At 51.9% G+C, this 22,693-nt stretch overlaps 1 protein-coding gene across 6 annotated transcripts in view; it reads left to right on the top strand.

Annotated features, from left to right (window-relative positions):
• The window catches only part of BANP (BTG3 associated nuclear protein), a 110,737-nt gene that overhangs the window by 22,501 nt on the left and 65,543 nt on the right, over nucleotides 1-22,693 (top strand). Inside the window, exons 1-4 of one of the 6 annotated variants that reach the window (XM_081791338.1) lie at nucleotides 2,179-2,647; nucleotides 3,059-3,197; nucleotides 7,810-7,901; nucleotides 9,246-9,445. In XM_081791338.1, the coding sequence (XP_081647464.1) occupies nucleotides 2,492-2,647; nucleotides 3,059-3,197; nucleotides 7,810-7,901; nucleotides 9,246-9,445 (587 nt within the window). In that variant the 5' untranslated portion in view covers nucleotides 2,179-2,491. Of the gene's footprint in view, nucleotides 1-2,178; nucleotides 2,648-3,058; nucleotides 3,198-7,809; nucleotides 7,902-9,245; nucleotides 9,446-22,693 lie in introns of those variants that run through there. The other 5 variants (XM_081791336.1, XM_081791339.1, XM_081791337.1 and 2 more) reach the window with 5 other exon arrangements.

Here is a 22,693-nt window from a genome sequence, read left to right on the forward strand (position 1 = left end):
TTTGCTTTGGTTTTCGTCATTAGAGCCTTGCTCTCCACGTCCATGGGGCCTTCTCTGCCCGTCATCTGTGCTCCTCATTCTTGAACTCTTCCTTCATTTCGTTCTCGTTCTTCCAATTTGCCCCCTTTTTCTCATTTCATTTTTCTTAAGGCACAGTTTACCGTGTTTATGTGCTCCTGGGCGCCTTCTCACTTCCCTCCTGCGTCCTGTCCCCTCACTTCTGCACATCTGTAATGCTGGCTTAACGGCTAACGATAACCCGCTCCCTCTGTGTAGTTCAGCTTGTTTTGGGATACTAGGGTTGGGTTTCATCTCTTTCAAGGACATGGCTTTACGCACGCTTTCATGGTCTGTAGTGCTATTATTTTCCTCCTTAGTCTCTTTTTCTATTTTTTTATTAAAAAAATTTTTTTAATGTTTATTTTTGAGAGAGACACACAGAGTGTGAGTGGGAGAGGGGCAGAGAGAGAGGGAGACACAGAATCCGAAGCAGGTTCCAGGCTCCGAGCTGTCAGCACGGAGCCTGTCGCGGGGCCTGAACCCACGAACCGTGAGATCATGACCTGAGCTGAAGTTGGACGCTTAACTGACCGAGCCACCAAAGTGCTCCTTTAGTCTCCTTTAAAACCTATAATCTTTGCATGAGATTGGACTTCAGTATTTTCTGTTGTTCATTTTCATGTGGAATTAATTTGCCTGGATATTTAGAAGGGAGGCAGGATTTAGAATAGTTATCTCTAATTTCCGTGTTCTAGGCTCTACATTCTATTGATTTTAGAAAGTTTTAAAAGACGCAGTAACTCATTTTCTGAGCTCTCCTGGCTCTGTTTTTTTTCTCCCACTTTCTTTTTTTTTAAGTTAGCTCTGTACCCAACATGGGGCTCGAACTCACTACTCAGAGCACATACCACTGATTTAGCCAGCCGGGTACACCTTTCTCATCTTCAACCAGACTTCCATTTCTCTCAGTCTCTATTTTCTCTGTCCTGTACATTTGGTATTCTATTTCCAGGTGTTTCTCTCTAGGGTATTTAGCCTAGAAGGGAGCTTTGGGTAATTAGCCTTGAGAGTTCATGGGGCCCAGACTGTCTAGGCCTTCTAGATGCTCCCGCAAAGCCCTTTGTGGCTTCCGCCATTGGACTGTGCTCACCGCCTGGTTTCAGCTGCTGTTGTCACCCTGTCCCATTGCTTCTCTCTGCTTCCTGCTTTGTACCTGCTCCCACCATGGCGATCCTGTAGCTGTCAGTGATTTGTCCCCACTTGCTGGTATTTTGGGGTTCATTAGGCATACCTCATCACTGAATCTTGTTATAGACATGGGCCTGGATTTTGGTTTTGCTATCCTACTTGCTCATGTGTTTTTATGGCGGGACAGGGAAAGATGAAAAATCTTCGTCACTGCTGTCTTTTCATAGTTGGACTCTTAAAGGGTTCTGTCACAGTACCTTGAGGCCTCTTTTTCCCTCCCTGGCGCTTGTCATCAGTTTCTCCTTTGGTGCATAGACACCTTGTTCACTGTTGAGTCAGGTGTATCAGCTGGGAATAGAAGCACCTTTGCAATTTTACCGGTTATACATTTGATCATGCATTTACATAGAAATGTTGCACATACTCCACAAAGGAAGATTTAAGGGGCGCCTGGGTGGCTCAATTGGTGAAGCATCTGACTCTTGACTTCTGCTCAGGTCATGATCTCGTGGCTTGTGAGATCAAGTCCCGAATCAGGCTCTGCACTCAGCTTGGAGCCTGCTTGGGATTCTCTCTCTCCCTTTCTCTCTCTCTCTCTCTCTCTCTCTCTCTCTGCTCTGCCCGTCCCCACCCCCATACTGTCCCTACCCCCTGCACTCACCAAAAGAAAAAAGAAAAGGAGATTTAAGGCAGGAGATTGGTTTCTCCTTTTTATAATTGTTTCCTCTAAGAAATTATGTAGAATTTAAATCTGGAAGAAGGGGAAGAGGAGCCACTCCATTCACAGGATGTGAGAATTTAGAACTTTATGCCTCTTGGAACTTATTCGTTAACAGGAGTTGTCGCTAGACCCGTAGCTGAAAGCGGGTGATCTGAAAACTTTTTGACTCCTCCTGCCCCACAGGAGTGTTGACTGAGGGCTGGGAGCACTCAGTGCCAAAAGGAACACAGCTGTAGAGTTGAGGGCATAGTCTAGGTGGGGAAAGATCAATACATGATTTATTTTATAAACATTTACCACAAATAATTAAAACAAAACATGTAAGATAAACTGTCACGGTGACGTTGATTCCTGAGTTCTCCAGGATGTCCCATTTTTACGTAGTATGTTTAGATCCGTGTGTTGATGGACCATATGTGACACGACATGGCCTCATTTTTGTTTTGGAAGATAAGGTCTCTCTTGGCCTAATCAGAGTGTTTCAGGAGCAAGAAGAAAGTAACTGACTGTTCCAGACATGGTTTTTGGCTCAGGGATGACCGTTCAAACCCCTGCCCGTGAGGGCGCTTGGGGGAACGGACGATGGTGCTCCCAGGCCATGGTAGCAGGGCGGTGCTGTGGTTTGGGTCTGCTCTGGAAGCCAAAGGAAAGCAAAGCAGAGGCGCTTACCGGAATGGTGCCTCGAGCCGCAGAAACGGAGTATGGGAGCGACAGCCCTGGGTAGAAGGGCCCGTTCAGGTAAAAGCGGGAGGCAGGGCAGCGTGGTACCGGGCGGTGCGGTGTGTGTGGCAGGATGGGCCGGCCGGGCGGGGGCCGCTGAGACTCCGGGCTGGCGGACGGCACGGTCAGTGCTCAGGCCGTCACGGGAGGCCGAGCAGGGGAGGCTGGGGCGCGGAGTGGACCGAGGAAGCGGGAAGCGGGAAGCGGGAGGCTGTGGGGCAGGGCCGGTCTGGCGGTGAGGATGAGCAGGGTTTCTGAACTGCCGCTCGCTTCTCCGAGAGCACTACCTTTTGGTGGTTTGAAGCGAGGAGTGGCCTGTATCCAACAGCACGGCACCGGATGTGATCTGGGAGCCCCGAGGCTGGCGGTGAGCCTCACGTCACGGGTCACCGTGTGATCTCCCTGTCCCTGTCTGTCTCGCTTGTGTAGGTGGCAGAGACGCAGTCCTGCACGAGTCTGACTCCTGCCCACTCGCCGGCCACCCTCCTCTCGCTCTGGATGATGTCAGAACAGGATCTGGCGGATGTGGTGCAGATTGCCGTGGAAGACCTGAGTCCTGGTCACCCAGGTAGGGAGCTGTGGGGCAGCTCACATTCTTATTCTCTCTGTCCTTCAGAAGTCCAGAAGCACTTCCAGAAGTTTTCTTTCCTTTGAAAAGTAAAGCAGGAGCAAAGGCGATGCACGCGCTAACCGTGGGGAGCCGGAACGTCGGCCCCGTGGCCGTCCATCCCAGGGGGGAGCCACCTTCCTCCCCTGCCCACGGCGGTCCTGTGACCCTTGGGGTTCCACGGCTTCCCCCCGGACTGTAGTGCGCCTTGGAAACCACGCGGGAGCGCACAGGTCTGCTTCGCGTGTGCCCCGACCGATGGGCCTCTTCCCTGTAGACGCCACCGACCTTGTCTGCACCACACCCTGGTAGTCAGGACCCTTGCCTGTGTATCTTCGCAGATATGTTTGTAGGGTTCGTTCCCAGAAGTAGAACTGCTGTGTATGTTCAAACCTTTGATACGACACTAACAGATTTCCCGGAAAAGTTTTCACTTTTTTTTTTAATAATTTTTTTTAAACACTCACCTGGTTTATTTGCACGATTAATAATCACGTTTCCAATAGTGGGTTTTTTCTCTTTAACGTTTATTTTTGAGAGAGTTGGGGGTGGTCAGAGCGAGAGGGAGACAGGATCCCGAGCAGGCTCCAGGATCTGAGCTGTCAGCACAGAGCCCGCCACGGGCTTGACCTCATAAGCAAACCAGGAGATCGTGGCCTCAGCCAGTCAGACGCTTCACGACTGAGCCACCCAGGCGCCCCTCGCAGTAATGTTTTATTCAGTTATTCTGTCATTGACTGTGTGTGAGAATGACTTTTTTTCTGTATTTTTGTTTAAGGCTGGTAATTTTTCTTCACGATGTTAAAAGGACACATCTACTTTGAAACTTTAAATATTTGTCTTGAGAGACTGTGTATAAAAGAAACCCTACATTTTAGGAATTTCATCTATGAAAAGCTTTGTGTACACATTTGTTTTAGAAGATTTCTTAGTAAATTCCTCCCCCCCCCCTTTTGTTTTTTTAAAGTTTGAAATGAGAAGTGCATACGATACAATCACTGAGTGTTTTAGTTGCCTGGTTATTCTTTTTGGAATAATAGAATTGAAAGGCTGACTTTTTTTTTCCCCTGCAGAAAAGAGAATTTTCAGAAATCTCATAAGAAGTAGGAAGACGTCTATCTTTTGTGATCTGTTCGATATGTTAATTGAAAAAACTTCATTTGGAACTTGGCTCTGCTCTGGAAGGGAGAGAGTAGTATAAATGATTTTAGAATCACGTGAGCAGTCACAAAGAAACCGAGGTCCTCTTTTGAGGGATGCTGTGCTTTTCCTCTTATTTTGCTTCTGATTTGTTTGTAAGAACCACTGTCACCTGCCGGCTGGCGAGATCAAGAGCCTGGCAGGTCACTGAACAAAGTTACGGTCTGTGAGTGCGGCTGTGTGACCACAGTTTTGTCTGTGAGAGTCTGTTTGTTTAGAGCTAGAACTTGGAACCTTGGCCTCATTAGCACCACACCTTAGATGCCACTGAGCTAAGAAAAACAGAAGCACTATCACTGTAGAACACTTTTAAAAATGTCTTCATATTTTGGTAGGTGAATGACAGTTTCTTTAGAAAACACACATTGCAATGTTACCAAAGAAAAATGTTCCTATTACATAACTTTTAAACCTTTTTAGAACTGTTAAAGTTCCAGAGAGTTTCCTTCCTAAATAAATTGTTTCTCTGTAGATTATAGTTCAGAGAAGGCTCAGAGAAACCATGTCTAAGCTTGGTTTTATCCCGTCTCTGTTCCTTAAATAACTGGCAACTGTAGTTTACTGTTTCTTGAGACCATTGTGTACGGGGGGCTCTCTGAGGCCTTAGTAGACAGAGAGCTTCCAATCTCTGGTCCAAAAGGACTTGCACACACCCAGCAAATACCATGCTGCATATACGTGTTTGCCTCTAGAGTGGGCTTAAGACTGAGATGATTTTTTTCCCTCATCCATAAAATACGAACTTTGTGAAATTTACAAGTAGTTAGGCGAGTAGACGTAAATCCTAGCAGAAGAACTGCTCATTGGCATGTATGAAAACCAAGACGTTTAGGTTCCTCTACTTTTCATGTCCCCTCGCTGCCGCCTCCCTCCCGCCCCCGGCCATGGCTACGCTCACTATGCCCGTCTGGCATGGACCGAGATTGCAGCCTTCTTTAGGCCTGCCCTTCCAGTTGTTAGTCACGGCTGTAATGAACACGGAGTTCTTCTACCCAAAAGTACTGCGAGCAGAATTCTAAAAGGCAGCGCAAGCAAGGTGTGCAAATGTAGCAAAGGACGAAGGAAAGTAAACGTGCAGCCCCACGTCCATAGAAGGTCACCGCTAGGATCCTGGCATGCTCGCCTCTGTCATCTGCCGCGGGTGCACTGCCTTTTACGCGTCTGCCCCTTTGCTTAAAGCCTTGAGGTACTTGACGCTGCTGTGGGGCGCGGACTCTTCTGTAGTTACAGGAACTAGCCGTGTGGCCCTGGACAAGTCACTTAACCTCACTGGACTTGCTTTCTGTTCAGCAAATTAAAAGGATTAGGATAACGGTTGCCAGGATCTGTCTTCCAGTCCTGATACGATTCACCTACCAGTTTTCACCCACCAGTGGGAGTAAATAGACTCGGGTTTTGAGAACCCGTGTTTTGCTAACCACAAACACTCGTAGGCATGGATTTTTCCTATTTTTACTTAATTGAATGAGAATCCATTCTCACCCATTTCTGTGGAGGTGGCTGAGGCATTCCCTCCGCAGGATCCACGGTGCATGATGCAAAGCCCTTTGGTAAGCAAGATGCTCTCTGTTATTGTTGACCTTGGCTATAAGGGTCTGCAAGGTACAGCTCTGGATAATTTACCTCTAGGAAATCAGTTTACAGCTCTTGCCTTGACCCATGAAAGGCTCACGTTTGAGCCGTAGGACCATTCAGCGTCTCCAAGTGTTGGAGTTTGGAGATGAGTCATCTAGTAGGTATGGGCTTAAAGGCACTGACACTTGAAAAAAAATCGAGATCTTATTTGGAACCTTAGTCTGTACAAGCTGTCAAAGTGTCAGTGCTTTGAGGTGGGGGCAGGGCACCTGGCTTTCCCCGTGCTTGCCCCAGCTGTCCCTTAGCAGGTGAGGAATCACATGCCAGCAGGATGCGCTTTGCCCGCATCTGTGCATAGCTCTGTGGGTAAAGGGCGGGGAGGCGCCTGCCCGGGGGGGTAGACGCCGTGCCGTGCCGGTGTCACAGCATGAGCTGGTGTGAGTTCCGGCATCTGCACGGGGCTGCAGGGAAGGTGGATGGATTTCCCTGAGTAGAGATGGCTGGGTGGTGGGTGGTTCTCGGATGCTTGGGGGAGGAGCAGGGATGTGGTCAGACAGCACCGTCTGAGCAAGGCAGACGATGATGCCTGTCGCGGCGAGTCCATCTAGAACGTGGGGTGCTCAGCTGGCATGTGGGGCGCATTTGAAAGGCGGACAGATGATACCCCGAAGTGTTTGCGTGCTGTGGTTTATTCCCACAAGTGCCGTGGTAACCTGTCTTGGTGTGCGCATGTATACGTACAGCGTTCCGCACACGCGCCTGTGTATCCTCGCGCACTGGTAATATTTCTGATATTGCCCTTAAAAAGTAATTGAAGCCACTAACCAGGAGGGTTGTCCGCGTTCCATTGCTAAGTGGAGAGGGAAAATGCAGACGGATCTGCTGGTAAGCCCGTGGCACCCCCACTCTGTGGACCATGTTTGTGTCCACGTGTGACCACGCAGGACAGGGGGAGGGGAAATATACTAGGCAGTGAAGGTTGGTGACTTTGGCAAGACGAGGAGGAGGAAATACTGGGGCAAAATGGAAAAGCCCTCACCGTCTCATGTGGAAAACAAACGTCGAATCTAAAATTCTGTCTACGTTTGTGGCTGTGTCCCGCTTACAGATTGACTGGGTCTGGGGCCGAGGAGCAGGGGTAGAGAGAAGCGCGTTTGCAGGGACGATGTGATTGTGGCAGTTTTGGTGTGGGCTTTTGTGTCACCTTTACTGTTGTTTTTGCGGTGGATGCTGGACGATCGGAAGGCGGCGGGGAGCACACCCGGGCCGGCCCAGAGTGCGGAGGAGCTGGGAGGGGGAGTTGGGAGGTGCGGACAGGGCGCGTGGCTAGTGCAGGGAGAGCTGAGGCGGTCTCCCCGCGCGCCGGGGCTGAGACGGTTTTGAGGAGTAAACGCCTACGGAAGGGGAGTATGAGAGCGGTTTTGGTTTTCCGGTGCGGCGGCCAACAGACAGGACTTGGACGCTGGAGAGAAATGTGTGTTACTGACGTTCCAACAGGGCAGCTCAACGGAGCAAGCGCTAAGTGGGAAGTCTGTCGTTTTGGTGTTAGGTCAAGTTGGTGGCCTATCAGGCAACTCCTTTGTCTGGTGTTGCACTTTTTTTTTTTGAGATTAAGGGGAGCTCCTGTTTTCTGTTTGAGAGTTTTAAGTTTACACGAAACAAGTACAAGGAGAAAGGGGTCGCGTTATTTCTCCATTACTGGAAAGGCGGCCCGACTGCTCACTAGCTTAGTATCGACGCGGCCCCGTCCGGCCGTTCACGTTCAAGTGTGTGTTCTGTCCCCGCCGTTGGTTTTCAGTGGTCCTGGAGAACCATGTGGTGACCGACGACGACGAGCCGGCCCTGAAGCGCCAGCGCCTGGAGATCAACTGCCAGGACCCCTCCATCAAGGTGAGAGTGCGGCGCCTCCCCGGTCCCTCCTCCACCTGCCCCGCCTGCTGGGGGCGCTCCTGCCGCGTGGAGTGCGTGCCCCCTCGCCGCTCCGTGTCCGCTCCGCGCCCTCCGACAGCGCGCGCCCCGCACCCCGCCGCGCCCCGCCCTGCCGTCCCCACCCCACGCCGGGCCCCACCTGTGCCGCTGTGGCACCGTGGGCCCCGCAGGGCCGCGGCTGCGTGTGGAGACTCTGCCCCGCCCTCTTGTCACGTGCTGCCGTCACGCGCCGTTCTCACGCTGCCCTCGCGCGCTGCCCCCTCCCAGCTGTCCCGTGCCGTTCGCTCACGGTCCTTTCGCTGCCCTCACGTGCTGTCCTGACACCCGGTCCCCGCGGGAGTGTCCTCGGAGGGGGTGCAGGTGGGCTTTCCCTGCCAGTGGCCGCTCTGGTGAAGAGGTGTGTCGGCACAGTGACCGCTGCACGAAGCGGGTTGCGTGGACGCGTGTGGACTGTGTTCATCACGTGGCTCCCCCCCCCCCGCGCAGGCCGTTTCAGAAGCGCCTAGGTCCTTGAGAAGACGAGCTCGGCTGCGCACGGACTGAGGATGTCTGCCCCTCCCCATTAGAGCCCGCCTCGCCCCCGTTCTTGGTCCCCCCGGTCCCCTCAGCCCCGTGCCCGCCCGGGTCTCTCGTTCCCACAGCCCTGTGCCCCCCCCCCCCCCCCCCCCGGTCTGTCCCGGTAGCCTGGTCCCGGGTCCCCGTCTCCTGGTTCCGCGCCCGTCTTTCGCAGGTGTCTGTTACTCTCCCAAGTCAAAGTCAGGAACGGAGGGAGAAGAGATGGACACCGCTTCCTGTTCTGTCCGGCGGTGGTTTCTCGAGCCCCCCCCTCCCCCCCACCTGCAGCAGGCAGTGCACTGGTTGCGGGCGAGCTCCCCCCCCCCCCCCCAGGAGCGCCACTGGCGGGAAGCGAATTGGAGGGAAGCTCCATGGCCCAGGGAGGCGGGTGGGACTTGAGCCCGCAGCCCTGCACGCGCAGGCCGCGTGCCGGCCACTGGGTGGCGGGCTTGCCGTTCGGAAGCGCCCGGCCGGCCCCGGCAGGCCGTCCGCTTGCTGTGTGCCGCTTGCCCGGTGGGCGACTCGGGCCAGCAGGGCAGCGTCCCGAAGACCGCGTGCGCGCTGTCGCAGAGCTGGGACCCTGGGCGCACGGGGACGGCCCCGGAAAGCACGCCCTGGGGAAGGGGGCCCCCACGGAGGCGCTGCGGGGTGGTTCTCCCCGAACAGACGCGACCGCAGTCGGCATCCGGGGACGTGGCTGCTTACGGTTCTCGGCGTCCCTTCTGAGGGTCTTCTCTTTTCCGCTTGCAGTCGTTCCTGTACTCCATTAACCAGACAATCTGCTTACGGTTGGATAGCATCGAGGCCAAGCTGCAAGCCCTGGAGGCCACTTGTAAGTCGTTAGAGGAGAAGCTGGACCTGGTCACGAACAAGCAGCACAGCCCCATCCAAGTCCCCATGGTGGCCGGCTCCCCCCTCGGTGCGACCCAGACGTGCAACAAAGTGCGATGGTAAGAGCAGAGCGCGGGGCCCCCTCGCCGGCCCGCCGGCCCGCCTGGCCCGGTGGCGGGAGTTGTGCCCACGCCGGCGTCCCCCCCCCCCTCGGTTCCCTGGCCCCGGGTGTAGCGAGAGGAAAGCACACGCGTGACGTGTAGCCTGGGTGCCTCTGAGTCGGCTCCCGGGCACGAACCAGCCTGTCGCGTGTCCTCTGCAGCCAGCCCACCAGATCTTGGAAGGTGCACCTTTCTTCCCTTTACCGTGTCCCGTGTGGCTGGTTCTCAGATGCTAGTGCTTGTGAGTGTTCCTGGAGCATCCTGCACTTTCCTTCCTGTCGGTAGTTACTGTGTCTTCTAAAAACACTCACGGTCTAACCTAGTGGTGCCTGTGGTAGTTTTCTACCGTGTGAGTTGAAACTTCATAAAGAACTCACCTAGACTGGAAAGATGTCTCCCTGTCTGTGGCCCGTTTGTGTCTCTGTCCAGGGTGCCCAGTTAGATGCTGGTGTTCCTGGCGAGACCCAAAGCTCAGGCTCTGGGCATCGGTTTCCATCAGCCTTGGCGTCTCATCTCTTCCCACGGGGGCTCCAAAGAAAGTCACGCTTGCGGTGGCGGCAGAATTTGTCCTTGTAGGTGATGAGAACTTGAAGCGTTTTTGCTAAGGGCTCTCTTGTTGTCGCCTTGCTGCCAGTGTCTGCTGGGTTCTGCCCTGCCCACGTGCCCTGGGGATGGGAGCAGCGATAAGGGGCAGGTGGGGTTGACCGGGGGTCCCTGGTTTGGTTTGGGAGTGCTCACGAACACGCTTCACTTTCAAGAGGGCCACTTGTCCCGGTTTGTCTGGGACGGCTGCCGTGTGGGTGTGATTGCTGGTGCCTCGTGTGTCTGGGATGCCGCGTGGCCCACGCCTGATCTCTGTCCCTAGGGAAGGTGGGCTCATCCGTGGTGTTGCTCGGAGACAGGCTTCCGCCCTGTGTTTGCAGGTGTCCTACCAGATCCCGCGTGGGTTTCCTCCAGCAGACCCTCGTGGACCCTCTTCTCTGTAGGCCGTGGGGCTCCACCCTGGCAGAACCAGTGCCTGTTTTCAGAGCAGTTTTTTTGTGATACCCTTTTATCCCAAAATGTGACGTGAAGAAAACATTTATATTGGAAAAACCAGTAAAATGTCTTAATGGTAGCATAAGGAGAACTCAAAGGCCGGCGGGGTATAATACGATAACACGTATTTCCGTGAGTGAGCGGTTAGGTGAGATGCACGAGGGGGCAGTGAGCAGGCCAGATGCCCAGACGTCGCACGCGGAGTCCTGGTGGTGGGGAGGGCTGTGGCGTGAGTCCACACACACTGGGAACTCAGATAGTAGTTGGTGATGGAATCCTACAGGATGACGAGCCGTTCCTGATGAACTTTCAAATAAAGCAAAATGGAATTTTTCCTAGACTCGAACGATAGTTGAATTCCTGGAAAGTTTGTTACGTTAAAATTACCCGAGAACATTTTGTGTTGGAGCGTAGAATAGAGTCAGATGCTAGGCTCAGAGAGCTGTTAGAATCCTGATTTTCCTTGAGCGTCGGGGACATTGGAAGTTTGTGCAGGAAGGTGTTTTGTTAGATGAGCGCGTCTCACGCGCCGAAGGACGTCTTAACCTCCTTGGCCGTACCCGCGAGGTGCCAGCGGTGTCTCGAGAGTGTGATGACCCAGTAGGCCCCACTGGATTTCAGACCCTGCCCCCAGCAGTTCCCGTGGGAACTGCTGCTCCCGGGCACGAGAAGAGAATGACTGGTGAGCAAGCAGCCGGCCCGTGCCGAGGGTGGTCGTCCTCCTTCGTGTGTGACTTCCTTACCTGTGTTTGGAAGAGGTAATCTTGACGAGTCGGGGAAAGTGTCGACGAAGTCTGCCCGTTCAGATTCCACAGCTGATGCCTTGTGACGGTTCCGTCAGGGGCAGGCGGGTGAGTTCCGGGTCTGAAGGGCGCTGTCGCCGCTGCGGTTTGGACCTGCGAGCCGCTTGTTTTGGGATTTGTTTCGTGTCCGGAGCAGGGTGTGTTACTGGGAGAACAGGCCTCTGCGTGCCACGGGCTGCCCTGGTCTGAAGCCGCGCGGTGACCTGGGTCAAGTCGCGTGCTGGTATTAATTGTCCGTTTCCAGTTTCCTCGTCTTCAAAAACAAGACGAGACGGAGGTGACCTGGGCCTGCCTTTACGGGCTCCGTTTCCGTCTCCTGCGGTCCTAACCATGAAGCTGGGGGGTGGGGGCTGGGAGACAGGGTGGCACCGCTTCCTTTGGATCTGGGCCTCCAGGCCGGTGTGCCGTGTCCTGTTGGGCTTTGGGTTGTCCGAAGGCGGAGGGGCTCACTTGGATGAAGGCATTTCTGGGTGGCAGGGAGCCACCAGCTTCTCCAGCTTTCTTCAGCGTTTTCTCCGTCGCGGGGCTGGCGGGGAGACACCATGGGCAGCCTCCCTGGGTGGAGATACCACCGTGCTTCCCTCTGCCCCAAGACAGGAGGTAAAGCCGCTGTGGTTTTCTGTGTGTGTATTGACAAGCGGTAAATTAAAAGGAAAGCTTTCTGATACCGAGTCAGATATATGATTTGGCTAAAGCAAATCAGGTAGGTTTTCTGGCTTTGAGTAATTGTACCGGTAACATAAAATCAACTCGCCAGAGAGCGCACTTACTGTGTCTTGACACAGGGTTTGTGAATGTTTTTCGTACAACAGTTACGTGTAGAAACTGGTGTAAGAGTAAGAAAGGAACAGTCCTTTTTCTGTTTTCTCCTAAGCGTGGCCTTAAGTCATATGTATATGAATGATTTTTAAAGAATTAAGACAACAGTTGAAAGCTGCTGACAGGAAATTTTGGGGAGAAGTAAGGGAGAAGAATTTAATTACAGTAGATCAGAGGAAAAAGTGTATGTTTTAGTTAGAAGGTTACAAATTTGTAAACCGTAAGTAAATGAGAATTGTGCGTATGAAATGCGAGTATTGAGTGGGACGTAGAAAAGGGAAAGTCTCCAAAATAAATTAAAAATTGATTAACATTCTGAGTAACAGAGTACTTTTACCAATTATTTATTTTGGGCCTCAGATATTTAAAATATAAGTTAGAAGCATTTAAGTTCTGGATTACTTTAGATGTAAATCATATGCTTTTAATTTAAGGTTTTTTAGGCCCATATTGTGGATGATTCGTGGGGAAGTCTGAGTGTAATTGAACCCGACAGATGGGGGCCCCTTAAAAGGTCTTTTCAGTTAACGAGGAATCGGGTGGTGGGTGAGAAGCCGTCGTCTGAAACCCCGCTCGCCCTTCCATTTGGAGAGGCTGCCTGAGGCTCAGAGCCAGCCCGAAGCCGCGGTGCGCAGCTAAGTCGGTGTCTGCATTCTGAGATGCGCCCGCTCATCTGCTGGTTCTTTCTCGAGACCGTGCTCTTAGCTCTGAGAGTTACTTGTTCTCTTTACTCCCTGGGGGGCAGAAGGCGGCAGAGCGCTGCCAGCTCCAGGTGGCGACTTAGGATCCAGATTTGCAGATTGTACGCTTGAATGAGATTCTTTAAATGAGTCCAAGAAAAAGAAATGAAAGAAAACCTTTTTCTTTGATGCTAAAGCTTAACCGTTGTAATAAACCTGTTGGTGAGGGTATTTGGATAGGTTTCATCCAGTGACGGTGTTCTTCTCGGGGAAAAGAACACTCGGGTTGCTGCAGGTAGGTGCTTTTCTTTCTTGGAAGTGCACCGTAAATTTGGATTTTGCTTAATTGGGGTTCTAGGTGTAGCGACTTGAGGCTTTACCTCTAAAGCTCCTCTCACGTTGGTGTCGACGTTGGAAGTGGCCGACTGCTGACGTGCTCCTTGAGGAGCTGCGGCGGGCCCTCTGCGCGTTTCAGAAGGGCCTCCGTTTTAGAATGTGGGCTGCAGGGGCACCTGGGTGGCTTGGTTAAGCGTCTGACTTCAGCTCAGGTCATGATCTCACAGTTCGTGAGTTTGAGCCCCTCGTCGGGCTTTGTGCTGACAGCTCAGGGCCCGGAGCCTGCTTCCGATTCTGTGTCTCCCTCTCTCCCTGCCCCCTGCCCTGTTCACACTCTGTCTCTGTCTCTCAAAAAGCAAATAAGCGTTTAAAAAAAAAATTTTGGAATGTGGGCTGCAGGGGTCAGGTGTATGGATAAGGACGTTCATACAGATCAGCGTAGAAATTCCTCTTTTGCACTTCATTGAAGCTACACACCGTGCCATCTGGAAAAAGCACAGTGAGTAGGACATTGCTGAGCTGCGGCTGCTGCCCTAGCTGATGACCGCCAGAAAGCTGGCAGGACGGTGCCCGCACGGTGCCTACCTGGAGTGGGAGAATTCCCGCTTGTCCCCGGTGCCCTACGGGGCCAGCCTGTGTGATGAGTCAGACAGCAGCTCAAACCCTCGTGCTCCGGGTTGGTTTTCGTTAACAGGACGCGTTACTACACATGTTGACTAATTAAAAAAAATGCTTGTCTCTTATTTTTAAAAGCAAGATGTTTTTATTTTTTATGCACAGATGGTTTTTTATTGAGATGTAATTGCCGTACAACAGATTTTCTTTTTTTTTTTTTTATAATTTTTTTTTTTTTAACGTTTATTTATTTTTGAGACAGAGAGAGACAGAGCATGAACGGGGGAGGGTCAGAGAGAGGGAGACACAGAATCGGAAGCAGGCTCCAGGCTCTGAGCTGTCAGCCCAGAGCCCGATGCGGGGCTCGAACTCATGGACCGCGAGATTGTGACCTGAGCCGAAGTCGGCCGCTTACGCGACTGAGCCACCCAGGCGCCCCCAGATTTTCATTTTTAAAGCTTGAAAAGTTTTTTTGTGTGCTTTTAAAACTTTAGCGTACTTCTACATCTACAATTTTAAAACAATCGGAGTAAATCAGGGGCCTCTTTGTAATACTCAGACATACAAGTGATTTCTTTTCGAGATAATCTTTTCCTTCAGAGAGATCTGTCCTCTGGGACACCTGAGGGAAGAAAATGATTTTCTTTCCTTTCCTCTAAGCTGATTATTGATCAAGAAATTATTTAAATTCCCTCTACCATGCTGGCTGCTGAGTCTGTTTTGTTTCCCAGAGGGCCTTTTGTGTTAAGTGTTGGTGGATGTTTGTGGAAAGGCTATTTTTTGAGGCTTCGTGGCTTCTGGGTAGAGAGAGGTCCCCTCCTGGGGGCTCTCGGGACACTTGCAGTCCTGGTGAGGGGTCATCCGTGTTCAGAGCATTTCCGCTCTGGGTCATCGAGCTCTTCAGTCAGGACCGTAGCACTTCGTGGGCTTTGGGACGTGAGAGACTCCAGATAGGGCTGTTTGAATTGTGAGGAAAGGTTTGGTTTTAGCCGTGATGGACCTGGTTTTCGTTCTTTCCTTACCAAGTTTCCAGTTTTTCGATGTTTCCACTTAACTTCGTAGACGTACGATCTCTCTTGCCGACTGGTCTACGCTCCTTTGTACAGCCGCGCACGTTTAGTGACCTAACGAGGGTACCCTGTGCGTGTCAGGGCCGAGTACCAGCCAAGGAAAACTCACGGTTTACACACATACAACCGGCGGAATGATTAACCTCATGTGGTGACTCGGATACCGTCTGATAAGCAGCGCCGAGCATTTTAACAGATCGCGCACGTCTGCTAATCTGGACTGCTTCTCTGGCGGTGGAATAGCGCGAAGCTCAGCGTCTGGGATCTGGAGGTCAGTTTGGAAAGAACTGCCCTCTCAACGCCATGGAGTCTTTGGACCACGAACACGGTGCACGTCTCCCCTTACGCTGGTCTTTAATTTCTCAGCAGCCTCCTAGTTTTCAGTGCGTAGCTCTTACTCGCGTCTTGTTAAAGTTTTCTCCAAGGACGCCATACTTTCAGATGCCGTCGTGAAGGGTACCGTGTTTTCTATACTCACCTTGATCCTGCATCGTTTCTAAATTCACTTTGTTTTGGTAGCTTTGCTGTAGGACTTAAGGTAAAAGGGAGTATTTGTGGTCATAGATGTTTTTTTATATATATAAAGAGAGTTTTACTTGTCATCAAATTTCTCCAGCATTTCTTTTTTTTGAGAGAGAGTTTTGGGGGGAGAGGGCCGGAGAGAGGGAGACAGAGAATCCCAAGTGGGCTCCACACTCAGCGCAGAGGCCAAAGCAGGGCTCGAACTCAAGAACCCTGAGATGATGACCTGAGCCAAAATCAAGAGCGGGGTGCTTACCCGACTGAGCCACCCAGGCACCCTGTCTGCTCCATGGATAGGATCTCTCATTTCAGCGTGTAATTTTTTTTTTCTTTTTGTACTTTTACTTCATTTCTGATCTCTGAGTGAAAGCATCCAGTCTTCCACCATTAAGTGTGGTGTTGGCTGTAAGTCTTTTGCAGATGCTCTTTATCAGGTTGATGAAGTTCTATTCCTGATTTCATGAGAGTTTTTACTGTGAGCAGGCAGTGAATCGAATGTTCACGTGCTCTTTCTGTATCTTCTTGAGATGATTATGTGGTTTTTCTTTTTGATTCTGTTGTTGCAGTGAGTTATACTGATTGATTTCAAATGCTAAACCGGCCTTGCATTTCTGTCATAATAAACCTGATGGTCACGGCATGTTACCCTTTTTATGTATTTTTGGACCGACTTGCTAACGTGTAGTTAAAGGTTTTTGCATCTGTTTTCATGGGGTATGCTAGTCTATAGTTTTCTTTCTTGACCTGTCTTTGTTACTAGGATGATGCTAGTCTCAAAAATTTATCTGGGAGGGCTGCCTGGGTGCTCAGTCGGTTAAGTGTCTGACTTGGCTCGGGTCATGATCTCACGGTTCATGAGTTCGAACCCCGCATTGAGCTCTGTGCTGCCGGCTCGGAGCCTGGAGCCTGCTTCGGATCCTGGGTCTCCCTCTCCCTCTCCCTCTCCGCCCCTCCCCCGCTCATCCTCTGGCTCTTTGAAAAATAAACAAACATAAAAAAACTTAAAAAAATGGTTGGGGAAGCCTTCTCTTGTCTGTTTTCTGATAATGTTTCTGTATGGTTAGTTTTATTTCTTCCTTAAATACTTGATCCAGTTTGGCAGTGAATTATGAATTCAGTTTCTTTAATAAATACAGAACTTTGATAAACATGGAACTTTTTGAGTCACTGTTATTTAATTTGTATTCCCCAGGGATTTTGTTTCTGTCTAAATCCTGGAATTTGTTAACATGACACTTTTTCATAGTATTGGCGTATTTTTTATTTTTTTATGTAAACAATTTTCTTAACGTTTTTGTTCATTTTTGAGAGACAGTGCTCGTAGGGGAGGGCAGAGAGAGAGGGAGACAGAATCGGAAGCAGGCTCCAAGCTCTGAGCTGTCCGCACAGAGCACGACGCGGGGCTCGAACCCACGAACCGTGAGATCGCGACCTGAGCCGACAGAAGCCGAGGTTGGATGCTTAACTGAGTGAGCCACCCGGGCGTCCCTCACGTATTACCTTTCAAATGTCTGTAGGTCCACATCGCATTTAGTTGCTGTGTCTTCTTGGGCTCCTTTGGTGTGTGATAACCTCACAGACCTGGTTTTTACAATTTTTTGAGGAGTATCGGTCAGGTGTTTTGTAGATTGTCCCTCACTTGGGATTTGTCTGTTGCTTTTCTCCTGATGAGCCTGGGGCTGCCGAAGTCTGAGAGGCAGACCCCAGAGGCGAAGTGACATTCTCATCACCCCTTCTCCAGGGTGCGTGCTAGCTCCGTGACTTCTGTCTGCCGGTGTGGTCGTGGATCACTGGGCTGAGGTTGCGTTGGTCAGATTCCTCCCCTGTCAGGTTCCAACTGCCCCCCTTCTCTGCCCCCTGTGCTCTTGGGAAGGACATCACTGGACATCACTGAGCTCAGCTCCACATAGCGTGGAGTTCTTTTTTTTTTTTTTTTTTTTAATTTCTAGTTTTTTGGGTTTTTTTTTAACATTTATTCATTTTTGAGAGACAGCGCCCGAGCGGGGGAGGGGCAGAGAGAGAGGGAGACGCAGGATCGGAAGCAGGCTCCGGGCTCGGAGCCGTCCGCACAGAGCCCGACGCGGGGCTCGAACCCGTGAACCGCGAGCTCATGACCTGAGCCGAAGTCGGATGCTCCCCAGGCGCCCCGAATGAAAGAGTGGGAAGTTCTGCCGCACCTCTTGGGGATGTGGTTACTGTACTTACTGCACAGGAGGTTTATCTCTTCCTCCCCGTTTGACTGTCACTCATTTATATCAGTGTGGACTCACGGGTATTTATTTTACGCTCTGGGTTGGAATCCAGTACTCCTGTGTTTTGCTGCTCACATGTTCCCGCTTCTGTGGGTGAGACTGCTCTGCGGTGGCTTCTGTGTCCTTGGACACTCCCTCCCCGCTTGTCGTTTTGGTTCATTTTGAGCACTTCCTTCCTCTCCGGCACCACAAGGCGCTCCGGGCTCGTCTTGCGTGCTCCCCACACCAGTCAGCCGTCTCCTGTACTGGCAAGTGGCGGCAGAGACAGGATCCGAGCGTCCGGCATCTCACCGCTGTGGTGTCACCCGCGGCTCTGTGTCCCCCTGCTCCCCCTGGGGGTCCCTCCTGTTGTCCGGCTTTTCCTCCTAGCGGTTCTTGTCTGGTAGCCATTTTCCTGTAGCTCCTTGGGAAGAAGAAAGGGTCTGCGTTCCCAGCCAACGTGCCCTTCTGGTTTGGGACTGACGGCTTGCAGTCAGAGGGCTCCGTTACGGTGCAAGTGTGGCTTCTGGAGGCGGGCTTAGAACCAGCCCTCCTCTGAAGCAGCTCGTGGTCGACGTTTGCTGCATTAGGTTATCCCTGTTTCTCTGTGGCAGCTGCTTATTTGGGGGTGTGGTTTTCACGCTGGAACTTGTTTTTTTTGTTTTTTTTAATGTTTTTATTTATTTTTGAGACAGAGACAGAGCATGAGCAGGGGAGGAGCAGAGAAAGAGGGAGACACAGAATCCGTAGCAGGCTCCAGGCTCCGAGGCTGTCGGCACAGAGCCCGACGCGGGGCTCGAACTCACGGACCGTGAGATCATGACCCGAGCCGGAGTCGGACGCCCAACCGACTGAGCCGCCCAGGCGCCCCAGGAACTTGTTCATTTCATTAGATATTGGGAAGCAATTTTTAATGCTCGTTTGTTCTTATCCCTAAGGATACTTTTTTGGATCCTGGTTTTTATGACTTTTTAATCTTGAGCCTGTAAAGAACAGAACTAACCCCACGAAACAAATTTCAGTGAGGGTCGAACACTTGGTACGTCGGTTGGGTGCCTTGAACTGCGGTAAAGAATCCTCCGGATTTGTGGGCTGACTGTTGCAGGTTGGCACGTTCTGTTCCTAAAAATGCTGGCCCCTCTCCTGTTTACATCTCATCCGTGAGCACTGGTCCCAGGGCCGTGCTTGCTCCGAAGGGAATGTGGCTTGGCTGCCTGGTGGCTCCCCGAGATAGGACCACCCCGTGCACCGGGGGCGGGGGCCCGTGGTGGCCCCGAGCCCCCCTGCTGCTCTGGGACGTGAGGACCTCGGGGTGTCCGGTTTTACCATTTTAACTAAGGGCTGTGCCCCTGCTTCTGCTCCCGCCGGGTTTGCTGTCACTGAAGTCGGAGGCTGGCCGCTGGACGGTTTAGACAGCCGGGTGTGTGTAAGTACACTTCACACACCGTTCACTTTATTACGACCCCGGTTCCCGTGTGCCGTGCAGGAGCACGCCTCTGAGCGCCCGTGGGAGAGTGTGTGCTGAGGCAGCACGTGTCTGTGGAGTTGGAGAATCTACCTGTTTTCTTACGAGTGGAACGTGGAATCACTCGAGATGTTTGCTAGCTTGCTTTGTTGGGAGTCTTTGAGATAATTCTCAAAAATGAGACGATGAGTATCTCCGATTTCCCCAGCTGAACTGTATGAGTAGTTACTTTGAACGGCAGAAGGACCGGCCGGCAGAGGAATGTGGCCCGGCGAGACTCCCCTGTGGGTGCGAGGGAGGCGGGGACGTGGCCAACATTTTTTGATGTTCTGGCAGGTCCCTCCTCCCTCGGCCACAGAGCACAAAGCTGAACGTTACCGTGTGAAGAGAAGCCACACCTGAGCCGCCCGCCTTGCACGGGGAGGGGCGGCGTCGCGTGAAGGGGCAGTCTTGCCTCACCCTCGAAGGTTAGCACGGGACACAGAACGGGACACCCTGAGGTCGGGGCGTCTCTCCCGTGCCCGGAGCCTGGCTGTCACTCGCTGAGCGTCAGGACTTCCTAGGGGAAGGAGTATTCAGAGGATTTCCTTTGGGCGTATAAGTCAGTTTCTTCTAGGATGGTCGTGCTCTCAGCACCTGCCTGCGTGGAGCACCATGTAGGCAGAGAACCTCGTCGTGGACGTTCTTCTCTGTCCTGCAGTCGTTTGGTGATGGGTGTCTGCGCCCCCCCAGCAGTGAATGTCCGTGGGTGTGTCGCCATCGATTGATCAGACTTGTTCGCCGTTGGTTTCTTATTTCCTGGAGCGAGTGCAGTCAGTGCTTGTGAACGTTTTCCTTGGTGATTAGGAGCTGGAAACGGGTTCATACAAACCTGACTTCCCCAGGGCACCCCATTCTGCAAGGAAGCAAACGTAGAGGCATTCTCTTGGGTTAAGCCCAGTGCACTAAAATTCTCGGGTAGGGAGGGAGGCTACCCCCCTGCCCCACCGTTTCCACAGCAGACTGGCTAGTTGATGGCGGCCCATCCCCTCTGAGCTGGCAACAGCTTCCGACCTGAATCAGCGTGCTGTTTCCTTTGGCCTCAGCCGGCTCCAAACATTAATCGCTTTTGCCATCTCTTTGTGAGGACACAACATAAGTTTTGTGTGCAAGTGCACGTGTGTGTCTGTGTGTACGTTCAGAATATGATTATAAGCCACTGGAATCTGTATGAGGTTTTAGCTAGTTTAGAGTTAGAGTTTCTTTCTTTCTTTCTTTCTTTCTTTCTTTCTTTCTTTCTTTAAATTTTTTAATCTAGAGAGAGTGCGCATGCAAATGAGGGAAGAGGGGCAGAGGGAGGGAGAGAATCTCCGCTTAGTGCGGAGCCTGATGGGGGACTCGATCCCAGGACCCTGGGATCCTGACCTGAGCCAAAATCCAGAGTCAGACCCTCAACCAACTGAGCCACCCAGGCACCCCAGAGTTAGAGTTTCTGTAAAGTTCTCTGAGTTTATGTAGCTCTGACATCGGGCTCTTCCAAATAATATTTGCAAACTCTGGGTCCACCTGACTTGACGTCATTTTGTCCTCTTTGCCCGAGGTCTGTGTGTGTTTCTCTTTGCACACTACATGCTGAGCTCCTCTCCGCTGTTGGCTGGTCTTTGTCCTGCGTACCCCTGCCCCTCCTCCTCTCCGCGTGCCCGCCTGCACCGGCCACTCTGTGGTCCTCAAACTCTCTGGCTCAAACCAGCTTGTTTTCTGTTTTCCTTTGTAATAAAAAGTGGCAAACACCACTTTTAAAATGATGTTTTAAAACTTTTTACCTACAGTTTTCAAGATTTTTTTTCACGTCTCTTATTTTGGTGGTTTGTTAGGTTTTTTGCATAGACTTCAATAGATCCCCTTGGCGTATGTTCAAATCATGGTCCATTTTGTGTGAATGATGAACTAAGGGGACAGAGATGTTGATGTTTTAAAATAGGAGTACAGAGACTTTTAACGCGGTCACAAAGCGATTTCCTGAAACAGAAGAGAAGTTGAAGGTCACTTTGTAAGCATAGCTTGGAAAATGTTTGCCATGACATCTCTGAAAGCTGAAGATACTTTGTTGTAAAGCCATCGGAATAAAACAGTGAAAATGTGCAACACTGAAAGGCTAACAGAAATAAAGGAGTATTTCTGGTCTTGACTAACAAGTGGCTAAGAGCTTGAGAGGTGCTTGGTGACAGGCTCTGTCACCTCTAAGGGGTGAGACCTTGGGCAAATACTTACCCTTTCCCAGCTTCCTCATCAGTACAGTGGGAATAAGACAGCATGTGAAGATTGCCGTGAGAGAGGTCGTGCATATGAGCGCTTGGGTTCTTTGACCCTCAGCAACCCCGCGAGGGGTTTTGTTTTGGTTTTGGTTTATTAGAAAGAGAGCAAGAGCGAGAACGAGAGAGAGAGAGAGAGAGCACGCATGTGCATGCGCAGGGGAGGGGCGGAGAGAGGGGAGACAGAGAGTCCCAGGCAGGTTCTGGGCTGGCGGTGCGGAGCCCCGCGCGGGCTCCATCTGAGGAACCGTGAGATCATGACCTGAGCCGAGGTCTGACGCTGAACCGACTGAGCCGCCCGGACGCCCCACCGACCCCGTGAGGTTTAAAAACCCGATCCTATTAAGGCTTCTTGTTCACCAGGGGGTACCGTCAGCCGGGCCTCCCGGTGCGTGCGGGGCTCACGCTGGTGAGCGCACAGAACTCTCGGTCGCCCCACCCTCCGTGGGTGACAGTGCGCTAGGCCGTCCCGTGGGCATCGTCTTCCTAAGTTTCTCTTCTGGCTCACGAGTCTTGGTCTCTTTTCTTTCCACGGCACGAGACCATGGAGTCTAGAGGCAGGAGCCAGAGGACTGAACTAACTCAGAATCGTTCTCGAATTCATTCACATCTTATACACACGGGCTTGACTGTATACTGAGCACTCACCGAGGCAGTTGGGGTCTGTCCTTCAGAAAATGGACAGAAAGGCCCCTGTGCAGGGGCTGCCTCGTACCAAGCTAGTCTGTAGTGAGCGAGCCATGTAGTGGGTGAGTGCCGTGTGGGGCCCGTGGACACAGCAGGTCTGTGCCTCTTCTGTGGGGTTGTGTGTGTGTGCAGTTTTGTTGTTTTATTTAATGTTTTTTTTTTTTTTTTTTTTTTTTTTTTTAATTTATTTTTGGGACAGAGAGAGACAGAGCACGAACGGGGGAGGGGCAGAGAGAGAGGGAGACACAGAATCGGAAACAGGCTCCAGGCTCCGAGCCGTCAGCCCAGAGCCCGACGCGGGGCTCGAACTCACAGATCGCGAGATCGTGACCTGGCTGAAGTCGGACGCTTAACCGACTGCGCCACCCAGGCGCCCCTTAATGTTTATTTTTGAGAGAGAGAGACGGCGTGAGCAGAGGAGGGAAGAGCGAGAGGGAGACACAGAATCCGAAGCAGGCTCCGGGCTCTGAGCCGTCAGCACAGAGCCCGACAGGGGGCTCGGAACCACAAACTGTGAGATCGTGACTTGAGCCAAAGTCAGATGCTTAACTGACGGAGCCACCCGGATGCCCCTGTTGTTTTAAATCATCAGCACCCATCAGAGTCACTTGGGAAAATGGTTAAAAAACACAAAAACTAACTTTGGGCT

This window comes from Panthera onca, chromosome E2, assembly GCF_046562875.1.
Source record: "Panthera onca isolate mPanOnc1 chromosome E2, mPanOnc1 haplotype 2, whole genome shotgun sequence".
NCBI classification, from domain to species: Eukaryota; Metazoa; Chordata; class Mammalia; order Carnivora; family Felidae; genus Panthera; species Panthera onca.